Source organism: Cebus imitator, unplaced genomic scaffold, assembly GCF_001604975.1.
Source record: "Cebus imitator isolate Cc_AM_T3 unplaced genomic scaffold, Cebus_imitator-1.0 Scaffold218, whole genome shotgun sequence".
Taxonomy (NCBI): Eukaryota; Metazoa; Chordata; class Mammalia; order Primates; family Cebidae; genus Cebus; species Cebus imitator.
The window spans coordinates 2338243-2357405 of record NW_016107533.1 but is presented as its reverse complement, the minus strand read 5'-3'; the positions used below and the strand labels follow the sequence as shown (position 1 = coordinate 2357405).

General features: G+C 34.6%; 1 protein-coding gene across 5 annotated transcripts in view; it reads right to left on the bottom strand.

The window, feature by feature from the left end:
- Positions 1-19163, bottom strand: part of LMBRD1 (LMBR1 domain containing 1) — a 122304-nt gene that overhangs the window by 53406 nt on the left and 49735 nt on the right. For all 5 annotated transcript variants that reach the window (XM_017549433.2, XM_037746042.1, XM_017549432.1 and 2 more), the window contains 2 exons: positions 15255-15343; positions 14174-14247 (listed from right to left, as the gene is read on the bottom strand). In XM_017549433.2, the coding sequence (XP_017404922.1) occupies positions 14174-14247; positions 15255-15343 (163 nt within the window). The remainder of the gene's footprint in view (positions 1-14173; positions 14248-15254; positions 15344-19163) is intronic.

Genomic DNA, 19163 nt, shown 5'->3' with positions numbered 1-19163 from the left:
ATTCTCAAGGATAAACCATATGTTAGGTTATAAAACAAGTCTTAACACATTCATAAAAATTGAAATAATATCAAGCATCTCCTCTGACCACAATGGACTAAACTACAAATCAATAACAAAAGGAATTTAGAGAAGTATACAAACATATGGAAATTAAACAATATGCTCCTAAATGACCAGTGGGTCAATGATAATAGTAATGAAAACACAACATACCAAAATCTACAGGATAGAGCAAAAGCTGTACTAAGAGGGAAAATTACAGCTCTAAGTGCCTATGTCAAACAAACAAACGAAAAAACCTCCGAACAAATAATGTAATGTTGCATTTTAAAGAAATGGAAAAGCAAGATCAAACGAAACCCAAAATTAGGAGAAGGAAAGAAACAAGGATCAGAGCAGAAATAAACAAATAAATAAAATCAAAGATGAAAATAGAAACATTACAACTGATACCACAGAAATTCAAAGGATCATTGGTGGCTACTATGAACAACTAATTATATGACAGTAAACTGAAAAATATAGAAGAAATGGATAAATTCCTAGACACATACAACCTACCAAACTTGAACCATGAAGAAATCGAAAGCCTGAACAGACTAGTAACAAGTAACGAGTAACAAGATCAAAGCTGTAATAAAAAGCCTCCTAGTAAAGGGAAGCCCAGGACCTACTGTCAATCCACTGCTGAATTCTATCAAACATTTAATGAATAACTAATACCATTCCTACTCAAACTGTTCCAAAATATGAAGGAGGAGGGAATACTTCTAGTTTCATTCTGCAAGACCCTGATACCAAAACAAAAGACTCACTGAAAAAGAAAAAAAAAAAAACCCTACAGGGCAATATATCTCATGAATATTCATACAAAAACCCTTACCAAATACCAACAAACCAAATTCAACATTGAAAAGATCATGCATTATGACCAAGTGGGATTTATCCCTGGGATGTAAGGAATGGTTCAACAAATACAAATCAATCACTGTAATACATCATATCAACAGAATGAAGGATAAAAGCCATATGATCCTTTAAATTGATGCTGAAAAAGCATGTGATAATGTTCAACATCCCTTCATGATAAATAAAACCCTCAAAAATCTGAGGATAGAAGGAATATACCTCAATGTAATAAAAGCCATGTATGTCAGGCCCACAGCTAGTATCATACCGAATGGTGAAAAATTGAAAGCCTTTCCTCTTAGTTCTGGAGCAAGACAAGGATGCTCACTTTCAACACTGTTATTTAACACAAAAGTCCTAGCTGCAGCAGGCAGACAAGACAAAGAAAGAAAGGGCATATAAACTGGAAAGGAACAAGTCAAATTATCTTTGTTTGCAGATGATATTATTTTGAATTTGGAAAAACCTAGACTCCACCAAAACACTATTATAACTGACAAGCAAATTCAGTAAAGTTATAACTGTATAAATATTTGTTGAATTATAAAGAATAATTTATTATTCCTTTATTATAGGTAGTCTCTGAGCTAAAGATACCTATTTCTGACAGTTAATCTTTACAACAGCTCCTTCATATTTATAAAATTCAGGCTCAGATAGGTTAAGTATAAAACATTGTATCTCCCTCAAGGTAGAGTAAAAATAACACCATTATGCATTTTATGACCTTTGATGCAGTATTGAATCTATTTAAGAGCATATTATTGACCTAGAAAAAATATAGCTATTCATAAGTTGTGTTAAATACTATTTTACTGAATTTTCTGTCTGTATACATCATCGAAGTCACTTAAAGTGTGGCTTAGAAAATGTAAAAAAATCAACATACAAAAATCAGTAGCATTTCTATATGCCAACAGTTAACAATCTAAAAAATAAATTTAAAAATCTAAGCCCATTTACAATAGCCCCAAATAAAATTAAATAACTAGGAATTAACCTAACTAAAGAAGTGAAAGATCACTACAATAAAAACTATAAAATACTAATGAGTGAAATTGAAGAAGACACCAAAAAAATGAAAAAATATTCCATGTTCATGGATTAGAAGAATCAATATTGTCAAAATGTTCACACTACTAAAAGCAATCTACAGATTCAATGCTATCCCTATCAAAATAGCAATGACAATGTTCACACACACCAAAAAAAAATCCTAAAGTTATATGGAATCACAAAAGACCCGGAATAGCCAAAACTATACTGAGCAAAAAGAACAAAACAGGAGGAATCACATTACCTGATTTAAATTCTATTACAGGGCTATAGTAACCAAAACAGCATGGTACTGGCATAAAAACAGAGACACAGACCAATGGAACAGAATAGAGAACCCAGAAACAAATCCACACACCTATGGTAAACTCATTTTTGACAAAGGTGCCAAGAACGTGCATTGGGGAAAAGACTGACTCTTCAATAAACGGTGCCAGGAAAACTGGATATCCATATATAGGAGGATGAATCTAGACCCCTATCTCTTGCCACTTACAAAAATCAAGTCAAAATCAATTAAAGACCTAAGATCAAAGACCTCATACTATGAAATGACTTCAAGAAAATGTTGGGGAAACTCCAGGACATTGGTCTGGACAAAGATTTCTTGAATAATACGCTAAAAAAAAAAAAAAAAAAAAAAAAAAAAGACAAATGGGACTACATCAAGCTAAAAAGCTTCTGAACAGCAAAGGGAACAATCAACACAATTGGGAGACAAGGCACAGAATGGAGGAAAATATTTGCAAACTACCATATGACAAGGGATTAATAACCAAAATATATAAGCTCAAAAAACTCTATAGAAAAAAGCCTAATAATCCTATTAAAAAGTGGGCAAAAGATTTGTATAAACATTTCTCAAAAGAGACATAAGAATGGCAAACAGGCACATCAAAAAGTGTTCAACATCACAGATCATCAGAGAAATGCAAATCAAAACAGATTATCATCTCACCCTGATTAACAGGGCTGTTATCTAAAGTCAGGTAATAAATGCTGGTCAGGATGTAGAGAAAAGGGAATCCTTGTACACTGTTGGTTAGAGTATAAATTAGTACAACCACTATGGAGAATAGTTTGGAGGTTCCTCAAAAAACTAAAAATAGAGCTACTATATGATCTCACAATCCCACTGTTTGGCACATGCTCAAAAGAAAGGAGATCTATATGTCAAAGAAATATCTTCACTCCCATGTTTGTTGCAGCACTATTTACAATAGCCAAGATTTGGAAACAACCTAAGTGTCCATCAACAGATGAATGGATAAAGAAAATATGGTAGATATATACAATGGAGTACTATTCAGCCATAAAAAGAATAAGATTCTCTCATTTGCAACAACATGGATAGAACTGGCGGTCATTATGCTAAGTGAAATAAACTAGGAGCAGAAAAACAAACATCACATGTTCTGACTTATTTGTAGGATCTAAAAATCAAAACGACTGAACTCATGGTCACAGAGAGTTGAAGGATGGTTACCAGAGGCTGGGAAGGTTAGTGGGACAGTGGGAGCATTCACCAAACATTCACTATTTGGGTGATGGCTACACTAAAAGCCTATGCTTCACCACAATGCAATATATGCATGTAAGAAATCTCCACTTGTATCCCCTAAATATATTTTTAAAAATTAAAAATATCTCATTTATATCTTTAATATTAAATTATATATCATCAAAACATTGAAAAATATGAAGAATAAAGCCTATGGGAACCAAAGTACTTGATAATTCTTTTAACATTTCCTTATTGGATTTTCCTATCCTTATTATCATTTTAACCTATTTGATTTGGTTATTCTAGTACTTCCATATTCTTTAAACATTATTGATAAAAAGTAACCTAATAATTTAAGACTCTGATTAATACACAGCATTATATAATGATTATTTACCAATTCTCATTACCCATTATATTAGTTTGTTCTCACATTGCTATAAAAAACTACTTGAGACTGGATAATTTATATAGAAGAGAGGTTTAATTGCCTCACAATTCCACAAACTGTATAGGAAGCATGGTTAGGGAGGTCTCAGGAAACTTATAATCATGACAGAAGGAAAAGGGGAAGCCAGAACAACATATGTGGATGAAGCAGGAAGAAAGTAAAGTGGGAGGTGCTACAGGTTTTTAAACACTCAGATCTCGTGAGAACTCTATCACAAAACAGCACTACAAGGATGGTGCTGAACCATGATCCAATCACTTCCCACCAGGCCCCACCTCCAACACTCGGGATCACAATTCAACATGAGATTTGGGTGGGAACAGAGAGCCAAACCATATCACTCATATTATTTTAATAATCCAACAGAACGTTGCTTTTTCCAACAAAATGCCATGGCAACACTTGGCTAAACCCAATTTATATGCAAATATGTTTCCCTGTCCTCTCAACCACCTCCAATCAGACCTATTTGACCCCAATGCTTGTTATTCTGTGTTGGATGGATTAGGTTCCCTGAATGTACTAACTGCAGTACTCAATACTGTTTCCCAAGGAACCTTTGGTCTAGTCAATACTAACAAGATAACCCTTATTTAGTCTACTGTCAAACACAAGGCCTTCTGAATTATCCTAACTAGTCTGCTGGTCTCACTTTCTATAAATTCATCTTCTATATGTCATTCCTATAATTCATATCCTTTAAGATTCTACAGGACTAAAAAATGTATTTTTCAAAGCATTCTGATATAAGTTGCTAGGAATCTGGAAAGGTGCCTCTAGGGCCACTACAGAAGATAAAACAGCTAGCTATGCAGGAATGTGCTATTATTTTAACCAGAGCAATTGTACTTGTTCTCAATCTCTATATGTATATGAACATTGTTTTAAAAAGTTGTTGCGCTATTTTTTTTATGAAAGGTAAAATTATTGGTTGGTATTGGGGATAGACTTTAATTAATGTAATTCTGCATGCAAAGCACTTCATGACCTCTACCAACTTGTTAACCTTATCTGGTGCTTCTAAATTGTTCATGGTATTAAAAACTACAATTTTATGCTACTTTAGGCTTTGTCCAACATACACACTTTATTCCACATAGTGTCCTCATCTAGTATGGCCACCTTCTCATCTTACTTCATTAGCAATTGTTAATGCCCTTCAGGTCTTGGCTTAATTACAGTATGTATGAGAAACCTTCCCTGACTTGTAAATGTCCCTTGCTTGTAACTCAATTATAACACATAGGTGTATTAACATAATTCATCTGCACATTTGTTTTATCAATAGATCTGTCAAACTTGGCCCAACAGATTTCTAGGCCAGACTAGTAACAACTACAGTAGGCCATTTGGTATGTAATCACTAGGTCCCAATTCTTTTTCCTCTTACCTTTATTTCAAGAACAAAAATTTATTAAATTAATAAAATAATTTCTCTAAGAAGATAATAATTAACCAATAAGCTTTTAGGAAGAGAGAGCTCTTAATTCACACAAAGTTATTTCCTTAAATGGAATTTATATACTTATTAGAAGAGCTGAACTGAATTTCCAAATAGTTCAATGTAAAATACTTTGGAAAATAAAAACATTCCTGGTAACTTGTGGTAACATAAGACCAGAATACAACACGATTTTTTAATTTTTAATTGTCCAAAGATAACAAGTAGAATAAAGTAGCCATCGTTTGGTTACCAAGCTTTTAGCTTGTTTTGGGATTGCATTTTCAATAATTATCAGGAAATTTAACTGTAATATTTAGATTAAGATAAGCTTGACACAGACCTTATATAAAACATTATAACTCTTAAGGTCTTCAACAATCTTTGGAACTTAAATTCTGACTTTTTTTTAATGTACAAAAAGTGTATTCTTAGAAACACAAAATTTTTATTGCTTACTACTGCCCTCTAGCGAACTTCCAGAAAAAAATCACAGAACTAAAGAGATTATAATAGTTTAAAAATGCTTCTATTAATAGGTGGGCCATAATTGTCTCCAAATTTACTTATTTTGACTTCCAAGAATAAATCAGCAATTCTATTTGAAAACTAAAATGTTTTAAAATAACATATACAAACTACATTCCTAATAACTTCTTTCACTGCTCAGTTTAGAATGGCACCTTTTCTTTACATATGTCCTTCCTTTATCTAGAATGATGGCTTCCAACTCTGTGAGCCTTAGATTACTGTAAAGGGTCAACGTTAAATACTACCTGTAGACTTAATAAATGTCTTCCACATAGTTGTAAAACCTATTATTCAAATATGTACCTGCTATTATGATGATTGAAACAATACAGGTACTCAAGACTTTCCTTTTAAATATTCACTGAGTGTAAGACAGAAATATTTTCTTACATTTAGTACCAGTGAAATTTGGATGCATCTAAAAATTGAAGGCACCTTTAGTGGAGGCTAGGTAGAAGTCATGACTTAGTTGTCACTACACACACCTTCACAAATTTGGTCACAGCAAGTTACATTACAGTTACCTCAGTTGTGTTACATGCATTCTTGGTACAATTATTGAGTTTAATTGCCTCTATGTCTTATAATATGATTTGACATTAAAACAAAAAGTTAATATGTAAGGAGAAAGAGAATGAAGAAGCATCAATAGTAAAGAAAATATTCATTATAACAATAGGCATAATTCTATATTTTCTTACAAAGCAACAGTCAAGTGTTTCATAAGCTTAAGAAAGGGAGATATCCAAAACAGAAGTTATTTTGCATTTTTCTGCTTAAGTATATGCAAAAGGATTCCCTTCTATATGGCAAGACAAGAAACAACAACAAAACAACGTAAATTTACAGGACAGATATATTAGTAGCTTCAAAGAAAATCCCAGAGATAAGACTAGAACACTCAAGAAAAGTTGCACATCAATTCTCTTGATAGCATGAAAGACAATACACGTTTTTAGCTTCCATGTATGAGTGAAAACATGTGAAACTTATCGTTCTGAGCCCAGCTCATTTCACCTAGTATAGTAACTAAGACTAATCACTAAGAGAGTAGAGGCCAGTAAGGGTAGGGAGTAGGGAGAGGAGATAAACAGAGGCTTGATTAATGGGTACAAAAGTACAGTTAAACAGACAAAATAAGACTTGGTGTTCAACAGATCAGCAGGGTGACTAAAGTCAACGATACTCTATCGTATATTTCCAAATAGCTAGACGAGAATAATTTGGATGTTCCCAGTATTAAGTTTAAGGTGATGGATATTTACCCTGATTTGACCATTATACATTATATAAAAGTCTCAGACTATCACATGTACCTGGAAAATGTGTATATTTATCTATTATGCATCAATAAAAAACAAAAAACAATAGTCGGTTCCCATCTCACAATGGTTCAACTTAGGATTTTTAAACTTTGTGATGGTATGAGACCATTCTTTTTCACTTTCAGTACAGTAGTTAATAAATTACATAAGAATATATTTGATATTTTATTATAAAACAGGCTTGCTGTTAGATAATTTTGTGAAACTATAGGCTAATGTAAGTGTTCTGAGCATGTTTAAGATAGGTTAAACTAAGCTATAGTGTTCAGATAGGCTAAACTAAGCTATGATGTTCAGGAACTTAGGTGTATTAAATGCATTTTCAAATTACAATATATTTAACTTATGATGGATTTAACATAATATAACTCCACTGTAAGTCAAAAAGCGTCTGTGTTGTATAGTAAAACATAAACATCAATAACGAATTCAAAAAGTGATTTAGAATTCTCACACTCAAAATATAAAGTTTTAGAAATACCTTTTATTTCACTCATATTTTCCTTGTTATGAATGCAGATAAATCCAAGAAATTTCACTCACTAAATATAAAACAAAGATTATAGATGATTAAGAAAAAATTGTCAGATCTTTCCTTATAGTGAAATATAAAGTAATGGTGCACCTTACAATCAGTAGCATGTACTCAGAGAAATACGCTTTCACATAGGCTGAAAAAGTTGACTTTTAACTGGAATTTCTTTCTTAAAATATTATTGAGAAACACTACTGTGGTTCATAAGGTATTATAATATGAATTAAATGTTTCTCTTCCCCTAAAATTCATATGTTGAAATCTAATCCCCAGTATGATATTTGTAGGTGGAGGTTTTAAGAGGTAATTAAGTCATCCTTTGTGAATAAGATTAATTCCATTATAAGAAGGGTCACAAGAGAGCTTGCTTCCTTTCTCTTGCTGCTCTTTATCATATGAACATGGAATGAGAAGACAGCCAACTGCAAATCAAGGAAGAGGGCCCTCATCAGACACCAGATGCCTTGATGTTGTACTTCCCAGACTCTAGAACCATGGGAAATATGTTTGTTGTTTGAGCCTCCCAGTCTATGGTACATCTGTTATATCAACCTGAACTAGGACATGGAAGCAAAACAACATTTGATGGGTATGAAAAGAAAATATTAAATGTTTAATTTCTGTATTTAAATCCTTATTTATCACTTTAATTTTCTTTAACCTATTATATTTTACATTAAATGTATATAGGTTAGCATAACAATATGTAAATATGTATTTATAAACCATAAATATCCTGGAGAACATATTTAAAGTTTTGCTGATAAAGGTATGTAGTAAACAATTTAGCAGTCACTGCTTCTATAGGCACTTCACTGGTACATACGAGACATTTTGCATGAAGACATCATTCAACATTTCCCCACTTGGTGGCACCAAAAAATTAGAATATCTACATAGACGTCTGTGCTTACAGGCTTCACTTTTTTAAATTTAATAAGTATCAATTTCCTTTCAATGTAAGCTTAAAATAATCGGCAAACTAATATGCTGTTTGACCTTCTTCTTCTCCTAAAGCTCACTGACCAATTATTTGGCATTTATTAATACATGGTACAGTACTCAGAATCAGTAAAATTTAAATAATCAACTAGTTTCAAAAACAAACAATAATATATAACTAAGAAATTTACACTTGACACAAAAAATAAAAAAAAACTTCTCTAGTCTCAATACAAAAAAATGGAGTTACAAATTCTGTAACAAACATGATTGTTACATTCCAAGTTATATTTAGGGTCAAAGTACTCAAGTATTAATTTCCCACTCTGGGTACTTTAATTAAGACTAACTCTCTTCTATACGTCATGAATATTTTCTATACCCTCTTTCAAGCTACCTCAAGAAAAGCCTTTTCCAAGATAAGCTAAGAGAAAATTTTGTATCCCAATCACAAGCAAATAAGTATACTATTCAACCACTGATCTATAATAAAAGTACTTATCTATAAATTGTTGATTTTCAACAAATTTTTACTAGCATTTCAGTAAGTATTACTGGCTCATTTTCCCCCAAGATGGGGAAACTTGGGATCAGGTAATAGATTTTAAACTCACACTCATGATTGGAGCTCAGCTATACATACCATGATGCTCTTCTTGAACAGGATATAGTCTACCTTCCTCTTCCCATACCTCTATGCACCATAGGTACTAAAACAGGCCAAGTCATGGCTTGGTAGTAAAACCTGAGCTTTGAGTACTTGTAGTGCTCTTCAAATGATATTATGTCTCTCTTCATACTCCCCCAACCCCAACTAACCAACATTCAATTATGAATGCTTTTTTTACTCACCTTTGAATTATACACATTCTCACTCATCATGATAAAACTGCTTTTTGCCTTTGGTTTATTTTCACTGAGAGAGGAAGCAGGTGGGAACTATAGTTTGAACCATATAAAACTATGAATATTCAACTGTTTAAGCTAATAGTGACTATTTATTAAGTGGCCAATAGATTCTAAGACTTGGTGGATTAATTAAATCCTCACTACTTTTCATTTAAATGTTATCCCACTATAAAGGTGAAGAAATTTAGATGGGAAAGTAGGTCAAGGACCCAAGGGTTTGAGATCCACATTTCAGCCTCTCCATACCAATTATTATAATTTTATTGTTTATGCTGCCTAAAGAAAACAAATAATGGCTAGGAAGTTGGACTTTAGTGTGCTGCTACATGGGAATCTCTCCCTTAGTCTTAGGCCTCAAGTGGTCCCTCTTTACCAATTTAGCAACTCTTTTATGTGTTCCTGGTTCCCACCCTCAATCCCATTATAAGGTCCTCTGGTGGTTGTTTTTTTTTTTTTTAATCAATATCCTTCAGCACAGACCTCTATACAGTAAATTCTCACAGCATCATCAAAGGATTCTCAGAAACTGTGACTTTAAGTGAAACAATGTGTAACAAAAACCAATTTTTTGTTTGTTTGTTTTCTGAGATGGGAGTCTCACTCTCATTGCCCAGGCTGGAGTGCAATGGTGCAATCTTGGCTCACTGCAACTTCTGCCTCCCAGGTTCAAGCAATTGTTGGATACAATGAGTTCTAAATTTCTTGTCAGTATGTTCAGTTCTTTGTCCTCCATTTTAAAGTTTAACTTTCTCGTACCTTCAGTAAACAACCTTTTCCACCAGTTCCAATCAGGAGTTCGCATCTGTTCCCCTAGGCACCTGCTCTATCCGGATTCATCCTGGTCACCTGTTTTGACCTGAGTCACCCCTGGTCACCTGCTCTGACCAGAGTTACCTGTTCCATAACCGTTTTTCCTGCCAAACCGCTCAACCCACCACCCTGACCCATACCTCTGCTCTCTTTAAAAACCAGCAATTGTAATTAGTTAGACGGTGCAGTCCAACCCTACCCAATAGGGGAACGACATAGCGGTAGGGGTTACCTGTGTCAGGGATAAGAACCCCTTCCCCTCCCCTGTTCAGGTGTGCATTTGCCATTGCTCCATCCATGAGATGCACTCTTCTATGGAAGTAAATTGCCTTGCTGAGAAAATTTATATTCAAGTGCTATTTCTTTTGTGGCACCGAAAATTTACATGTAAAATGATTTTACTGCCTCAGTCTCCCGAGTGGCGAGGATTACAGGCACCCAGCACTACGCCTGGCTAATTTTTGTGTTTTTAGTAGAGACACGGTTTTACCATGATGGCCAGGCTGGTCTTGAACTCCTGTCCCCATGTGATCTGCCCACTTTGGCCTCCCAAAGTGCTGAAATTACAGATGTCAACCACCATGCCTGGCAACAAAACCAATTTTACCACAGGCTAACTGATATAAACAAGAGCTAACTTCCTATGGCATATTTCTAGTCACAAGAACATCACCAAACTTCTAAATGAAGAATCAAAACACTTCTAACATTAAATATTGAAATAAATGTAAACTCTACATACATTCAGGAAAGATTAATAAAAACAAAATAATCAACTTTTGGTGAATTAGTGAGTGACGATGGTTGTAGTGGTAGTGGGTTAAATCAAGGAATAAATGTTTGCAAAGTGAAAATTGTAAAGAGCACCTCCTACCACCACATAGTTCAAAAACAACAACAATGTTGGACTGATTATTTTTATACTGCAATTATTGTTATGCACTTGCATGCAGCACACTTTATGAATTTTTATTTTACAATAATTTGCATTCATTCATTCATTTTCCAACCCACTTATTCTCAGTTCAGGGTCACCGGTGGCTGGAGCCTATCCTACTAGCTCAGGTTGCAAGGCAGGAACCAACCTTGGACAGGACGCCATTCCAGCTGCAGGATGTACTCACACATACCCAAACTCACTCCTACTGGCAGTTTCAGACACACCAATTCACCTAATGAGCACACCTTGGGAATGTGAGAGGAAACCACGCAGACATAAAAACAACATGGAAACTACCAGAGAAAACCCACACAGACATGGAAACAACAAGCAAACTCCACACAGTGGCCCTGGTCAGAAACTGATTTTTTTTCACATCAACATTATAAGAAAAAAACATGAAAAAATATGTTATTTGAGGAACTGGTGTATCCTAGAAAAGTAAAGCTCTTCTAAGGATAGCTTAAGTAATTCAGTATGAATATTATATTGGTTTAGTTGATGATTTAAATGATAATTTTCAAAGTTTCCATATAAGTTTAAAATATTTATCTTTCCAATAATATCATTCCTACAAAGAAGCTCTCTTTCAAATAGTTTCAATAACAACTTATTTTCTCCACTCCCACTCCCTGCTCTCATAGTTTATTTAATTCAGAGCCATCAGAGTAATACCGTTTAAATGTTTGTCAGAGCCCATTACTTTTCCATTTAAACCTTCCAGTGGCTTCTAATCTCAATCGGTATAAAATTCAAAATCCTAACTGTGGACTATAAAGCTCACATGACATGGCCTCTTGCTACCTCTCATTGAAACTTTTGCTACTCCCCTTGGTCAAATGAATTCCAGCCACAATGGCTTTGCCTCCTTGCTAGTATCAGAATATGGCATATATGTGCCCACCTTAGGATCCTCACACTTAACTCTTCTGTCCTGGCTTACTTTCACTTCATTCAAATCTCTGTTCAGATATTAGAGAAACTATTCCTGATCTTTACAGTAGTACAGCCTCCACTACTGTCTAGCTTCTTATATTGCCTTATTTTTCTTCACAATATTTACCAATTAACCACTAGGAGACAAATCTCCATGCATCTTTCATTTCTCCATATTTTGCAAGCCAGGAGCTGACTGTCCCCCACCCCATCTGCCACTATTTTTTGCTGTACTATCTTTTCAAAGATCTTTGTATAGCAAATAGTCTTGGTAGATACAGAAAATAGCTTTCCCTGGAGCAAAGGACAGGTATGCTTACCATCCATTATAAAAGATTCAGCTTCCCTAAGCTCAGGGTTCCTCCTCTACAATGCACTCTGTTATGTGCAGGTCTCATCTAGTTTTCTTCCCATTACCCTAGGGGAACTGGGACACAGGGAACGAACACAAGAAAACGTTGATCCTATGGCTACTGCTATTGCTGTGAGTAGAAGTCTTACATCTTCAGTTGTCGTCCATAAAACTGGCAGGCTATAAGTAGGGTAGATATCCTAGGCCCTTCACAGTTCTTGACATTTACATTACATATTGAATTTCTATTTTTTTCTCCTAACATTCCACTGATTGCTCTATCCTCATTTTCCTATAGTTTTCAAAGCACTTTTACAAATAGTATCATTCGACCTTCAAAAATCCCTGTGAAGCATTTTCTCTTTCCATTTAATGGGGAAGACACTGATCCAGAAAGGTTAAAGGATAAACCCAAGATTAGCAATAACAGATCAGTCACAGAATAACAGCAATTAGAATTCAGGTCTAATTCCTCATTTGATATTCATCTGTGACTTCTTAAAAGACAAATAACTAACATGCTGTACATTTTGTGAGATAGAAGGATAATCCCCCACTGATATTAAAGAGCAAATTCCTTATGTGACATAACATAAAAACACAGAAAATGTCAATGAATAATAATACTGAGTACCTAAATAAGCACCTGTAAGATATCGCAATGTATGTCTTTTGGGGTTTTTTTATTATACATTATGGGACATGAATGATCATGTGACAAAACTAGATTCTGCTCTTACAATAACAATCATTTCCTTTATGTCTAAAGAAAGGCATATTAAGAAAATATCCAAAAATGTTTTCTTTAACCAGGATTTTCCATCTTTGTAAGAATTAAGAGTGCCTCAACATAAACTTCATTAATCTGAAAGGTTCCAGATAATATTAATGCTGTTTATACAACTCTCAGGATAGGTAATAAAGAAGCATTTATTACTAGCTTTTTCTTTAGAATGTGAGCAAAAGACTCAAAGAGAAGTCTGTATACAACTTGGTCAGTCATTTATAATTCACACCTTACCACTTCCAGGAAGACTTAGGGGAAAAAAGTCTGAGAGTATAAGAATAGATTTCATATACAAGAGAAGTGTCAAGTAATATAAAATATCTGATTTTAAAAGCCCTATATCCTCCAGTAGAGTTAATCTGCAAAATCAGGAATAGATCCTGGTCTATGGTTCAGAGTTCTAACATGCTTATAAATCTGCTAATATGCTTATGAATAGATTTATAAGCATACCAGATATTATAAATCTACCACATAGACTTATAAGCATAGATTATTATAACATAGCATATAAACACCTTCAAGGCTCATAAGTTATGAAATTTCTGATTATTAAATTGCACAAATATAGCCAAAATGACAGGTAAGTAGTTAAAATTTTACCCTTAAGAAAACTGAAGAAAAATTGAAAAAGAAAGAACCAAAAAATTATAAAGGTAAACAGAATAAAACATAACGAGTTACTACAGTAAAAAATTGTTTTATAAGACAATTTTAACTCAGTTATCATCAGTTCACTTACTGTGTAAGTTATAGCTGCCAACATTCCGATCAAGGTGAGAGAACTAATAGAAAATGACAATGCAGCTAAACCATCTGCAAAGAAAGAAAAACTTAAAAATGTACATATATACTACTCAAATGTTTATATTTAGCAAATCAATGTAAAATGCTGAGCTGCTTATACATTTTGAAGAAATAAAAACCCATATGTACTACCATATTCCTGAAGTGCTAACTTAGAGAAAAGAGTTTTTAAAGGGCTCTTTAAAAATTGATTTGTAAAAGATCTTTCAGACTAGCTGAGATTTTCTTTCCCTCACCTCTTAAATTAACAGGAAAATTACTGGTTAATTATTGGGCCCAAAAAGAGATCAGTAAATTATCAGGTGCTCAAAAAGTGAATTAAAAAGATCACATGGGCTTTCTCAATGGCACACCCTAAAAGATAACATTATATAGGAAAGCTATCGACCTTGACTCTTTCTCCCTTCTCAACACAGTCTTGATACTTCCAGTTTCAAGACTTTGTTCTTGATTTTCAAATCAGTTTTTAATGTACAGTCAAAAACTAAAATCTTAATTAAAGAGTTTATTTCACTTTTTAACTTGAAAGGACAAGCTTGCCCACTTGGCAGAAAAATAAAAGCAAACACAACTAGAAAACAGATTCAAAAATAACATACACACACACACACACACACACACACATACACACACACACACACGCACACTACTATGCTAACAAGTTGGATTTAGGAAATTATCTAAAGGAAGGTCAAAGAGTGAGGGGCAAGAATGATACTTTCACATAAATATATCAAATTATGTAATAAAATACTGTGCAACCTTGAACATTCTTAGGTAGGAACAATACTTTTTCCAATTTTAATACAGGTCCTATCAGGCCTGTATTGATCAAGTTTAAATGCAGGTCCTGTAGAACCAAATCAAGGTTTTGATTAATTTAATGTGTTGACATTAATCTTTTATGAGTACTAATAAAATTGTAATGATTTATCATTTTAAAACTCATGTCTCAGTTTTGTATAACACATAAAGAGAGAATATTACTACGTTTTTCTAAAAAAAACAATACTTACGACTACTTCCAAGTTCTTCAAACAGGAACTTCACTTTTTCCCACTCTGTGGAATTTTTGTTATTAGGAACATTCAATGGAACAAAGGCACTACAAAGAAAATAATTGTTTTAATTGCTTTAAAAATAAAAAGTTAAATGGTTTGAAACTTGAATTATTTTTCTCTAAAACAATAAAAAAATCAAACCTGTACTATGCACAGAGGGGAGTGAAGAGTTTCTTATCTATGCATTTATTTCACTGCAAATTTGTTTTAATAGTTATATTAATGCATTCAGTAAAATTAGTTTCCTTTGTAATCCCATATGTCTTTTGCACTGAAAATACTGATTTGTCAGTTATACTTTAATAAAGCTGAGAAATAAAACAAAAAATAAATATAGAATATTTCGAGAATGGACCGTAGGTTTAAGATGATCAAAACAAACCACAAAAAAGGTTAAGGATATCTGTATTAAAATCAGTAGAGCAGAATATAAATATATGCAATTATTTTAATATATTTATATAGGTAGGAAGAAACAAAAGAGATACATTAGAATAAACAGTGAACGTCTCATTGTGGAATCGGAAGTGATTATTACTTTCTTATTAGTATTTTCCTATTAATATGTCTTTCAAGATTCTATCCAACAGACAAAATGAAAGTGGTTTCTATTTATTTTTCAGCCCACAGGTGAAGAACTGTAGAAATATCAGAGACAGACAGCATCCTAGGAGCTTAGACTGGGAAAAGATAGAATACATAAATGTTCGCTTTATTATCTAGCCCATATCAATAAACAAGAAGATAGCCAAGAGATTAAGGTAAAGAGCTGGGTATCCCTTAGGTAGTATAAGCAGAGGAACAAACAGAAGTAGGAAGTAACTCTAATATCACATCCTTCCCAACTTAATTTTAAGCATAAACAAAGTGGTAAGATTTATCCTTTGTTGTAAAGAAGATAATTTCCCAAGAAAATTAACCCTTTCTCTTGATGATACCTGTTCAGTTCCTCAGCAGAATTATCTAGCAGTTCAAATATTCAAAAAAGAGTAACACCAGAGGAAACCTTATATAATCAAAAAAACTAAAAAGACTGTGACCCATACCTGAATGACTTCACAAAAATACTTTGAAAGCAATTATCAGAGAGTTAACATGTGAGCACTTAGTATTTTAGGTATAAACGAAAGCACAAATCAAAGCAGATTCCTAAATTACCACCAGGATTTTATAATCTAAAAAACAGACTTAAAATATTTTCACTTAAAGTAAGAAAACATCCATAAGTAGAACTCAAAATATGCCAAAGGAACTAATTAATCAACACAGACCCTGGCCTTATTACTGTAGGACCTTGATGAGTCAGGCTTTTCTCTTTCAATGGAGCCTCAGAGGTAGGGTAAGAAGACTCAAAAGGCAAAGCAGCACCTGACTGGTATAAAAGCATGTCAACCTTTTAACCACAAGAAGGAACAAACCACTGTTCATCAGCCAAATATCAGCCCCATAGACAAAGAGCTATAAAGAAAAAGGAATACCTCCCAACAGGTGAAAAGGCAATTGAAGCCAAATGAAGTTATAATATAGATATAGCAGTTCCAAGGAAAGAGAAAGCAGTTAAGATTATCAGGTAAATAGTATACTAAATGAAATGGTGATGACACTAAAGTAACCAAGAGTTAGAATACAATGGAATTTGTGTGGTAAAAGGGTGCATATACTTTTAAAATCTCAGCCCTTCTAAAAAGAAACTCAATACAGGGCACCTCAGCTTCCAAAAACACAAAGTACTAGATTAACTCATTTCTGCCTGGTGCTCCATTATTGAAATACTAAGTTTGTGGGAATTATTTAATATTTTACTGATCAAGATCATCGCCAAGGTCTGATTTTTCACCCACAAAAAAATCTGCAAACTTTGGCATAAATGGGTTAAAATATAAACTAGAGCCTAGTATGATTAGACTTTTCCCTCATGCCCTTGAAAATAATAAAACTAAAAAACTGCTTAGCAAAAATATTTTCTACCCAATCTGAGTCACTGAATTAGCTTAACACATTATCTCTTCAGAAAGAGACAAAGGAAAAGCTAATGAATTGCAGTAGATATGAAATGGAATTGATGAATTCAGCAGAGCTGAAAATAAGATGTTCACTTTCTATACTCCACCACCAAGTCAATTCATATTTATCTTCCAAACAGTTTATGTTTCTTCCTCTCTATTCTCTTTGTAACCACTGTAGTTCCAATAATCACCTGAATTTACCTCAACTTATATAATGGCTACTTAACTGATTTTCCTACCTGCTATTTACATACCACTTCTCCAACCCAACATCCAAAATCCACTTTCAATACATCCTTCACAGTGCTGTAAGTAACTCTTAAAGCAAAGTCATATATATTTATTTTCATGCATTCATATACACAAAATCTTCACTGTCTTTTAATTACTCGGTAGGACAAAATTAAAAATTTCTTAAACATAGCATGTAAGATCCAGAGTCTACTTACCTGGCTAATGTCATATCCTGTCACTCGACCACAGGAACACTTGAAACCTCCCACTACACTTTTTTTTTGAGGGGAAGGGAAGTCTAAATTCACATCATACATTTTATGTCATTATTCACACACTGAATGTTAACCTCAGCTTCCAAGTTAATATATTTTATAGACTGAATTATGTTCCCTAAAAATTCGTATGTTGCTGGCTCTCTGCTCCCCCATTCTACAGACAGTCTCATCTCAGCTGCACCAGCCACATCACTGAGACACCATGGTGAAAGTGAAGGCCAGAGTAAATGGATTTGGCCACAGTGGGTGCCTGGTGACCAGTGCTGCTTTTAACTCTGGCAAAGCGAATACTGCTGCCATCAGCGGCCCTTCAGTGACCTTAACTACATGGTCTACATGTTCCAGCATGATTCCACCCATGGCAAGTTCTAGGGTACTGTCAAGGCTAAGAATTGGAAGCTTGTCATCAATGGAAATCCCATCATCTTCTTACAGGTGCAAGATTTTGCCAAAATTAAATGGGTGATTTTTGCACTGATTATGTTGTGGGCTCTACCAGCATCTTCACTACCATGAAGAAGGCTGAGGTTCACTTAGAACAGGGAGAAAAGAGGATCCTCATCTCTGCCCCTTCTGCTGATACCCCCATGTGATGGCATGAACCATGAGAAGTACAAAAATGGCATCGAGATGGTCAGCAATGCCTCTTGCACCATTAACTGTTTAGCCTCCACTGGCCAAGGTCATCCATGACAACTTTGGCATCATGGTGGGACTCATGACCACAGTTCATGCCATCACTGGCACTCAGAAGACTACGAATGACCCCTCTGGGAAACTGTGGTGTGACAGCTGTGGGGCTCTCCAGATCATCATCCCTGCCTCTACTGGTGCTGCCAAGGCTGTGGGCAAGGTCATCCCTGAACTATAGGAAGCTTACTGGCATAACTTTCCATGTCCCCTCTGCCAGTGTGTTGATCATAGACCTGACTTGCCATCTGGAGAAACCTGTCAAATATGATGACATAAAGAAGATGGTGAAGCAGGCATTGGAGGGTCCCCTCAAGGGCATCCTGGACTACACTGAGCAACAGGTTGTCTCCTCCAACTTTACTAGTGATGCTCATTCTTTTACCTTTGATGCTGGGGCTGGCATTGCCTTCAACAACCACTTTTTCAAGCTCATTTTCTGGAATGACAATGAATTTGGCTACAGCAGCAGGGTGGTGGAACTCATGTTACACCTGGCCTCCAAGGAGTAAGAGCCCCTGGATCACCAGCCCCAGCAAGAGCACAACAGGGAGAGAGAGGTCCTCACCTGCCAGGGAGTTCCTGCCACACTCAGTCCCCCACCACAGTGAGAATCTCCCCTGGACACAGTTTCCGTGCCAGATTCCCTGAAGAAT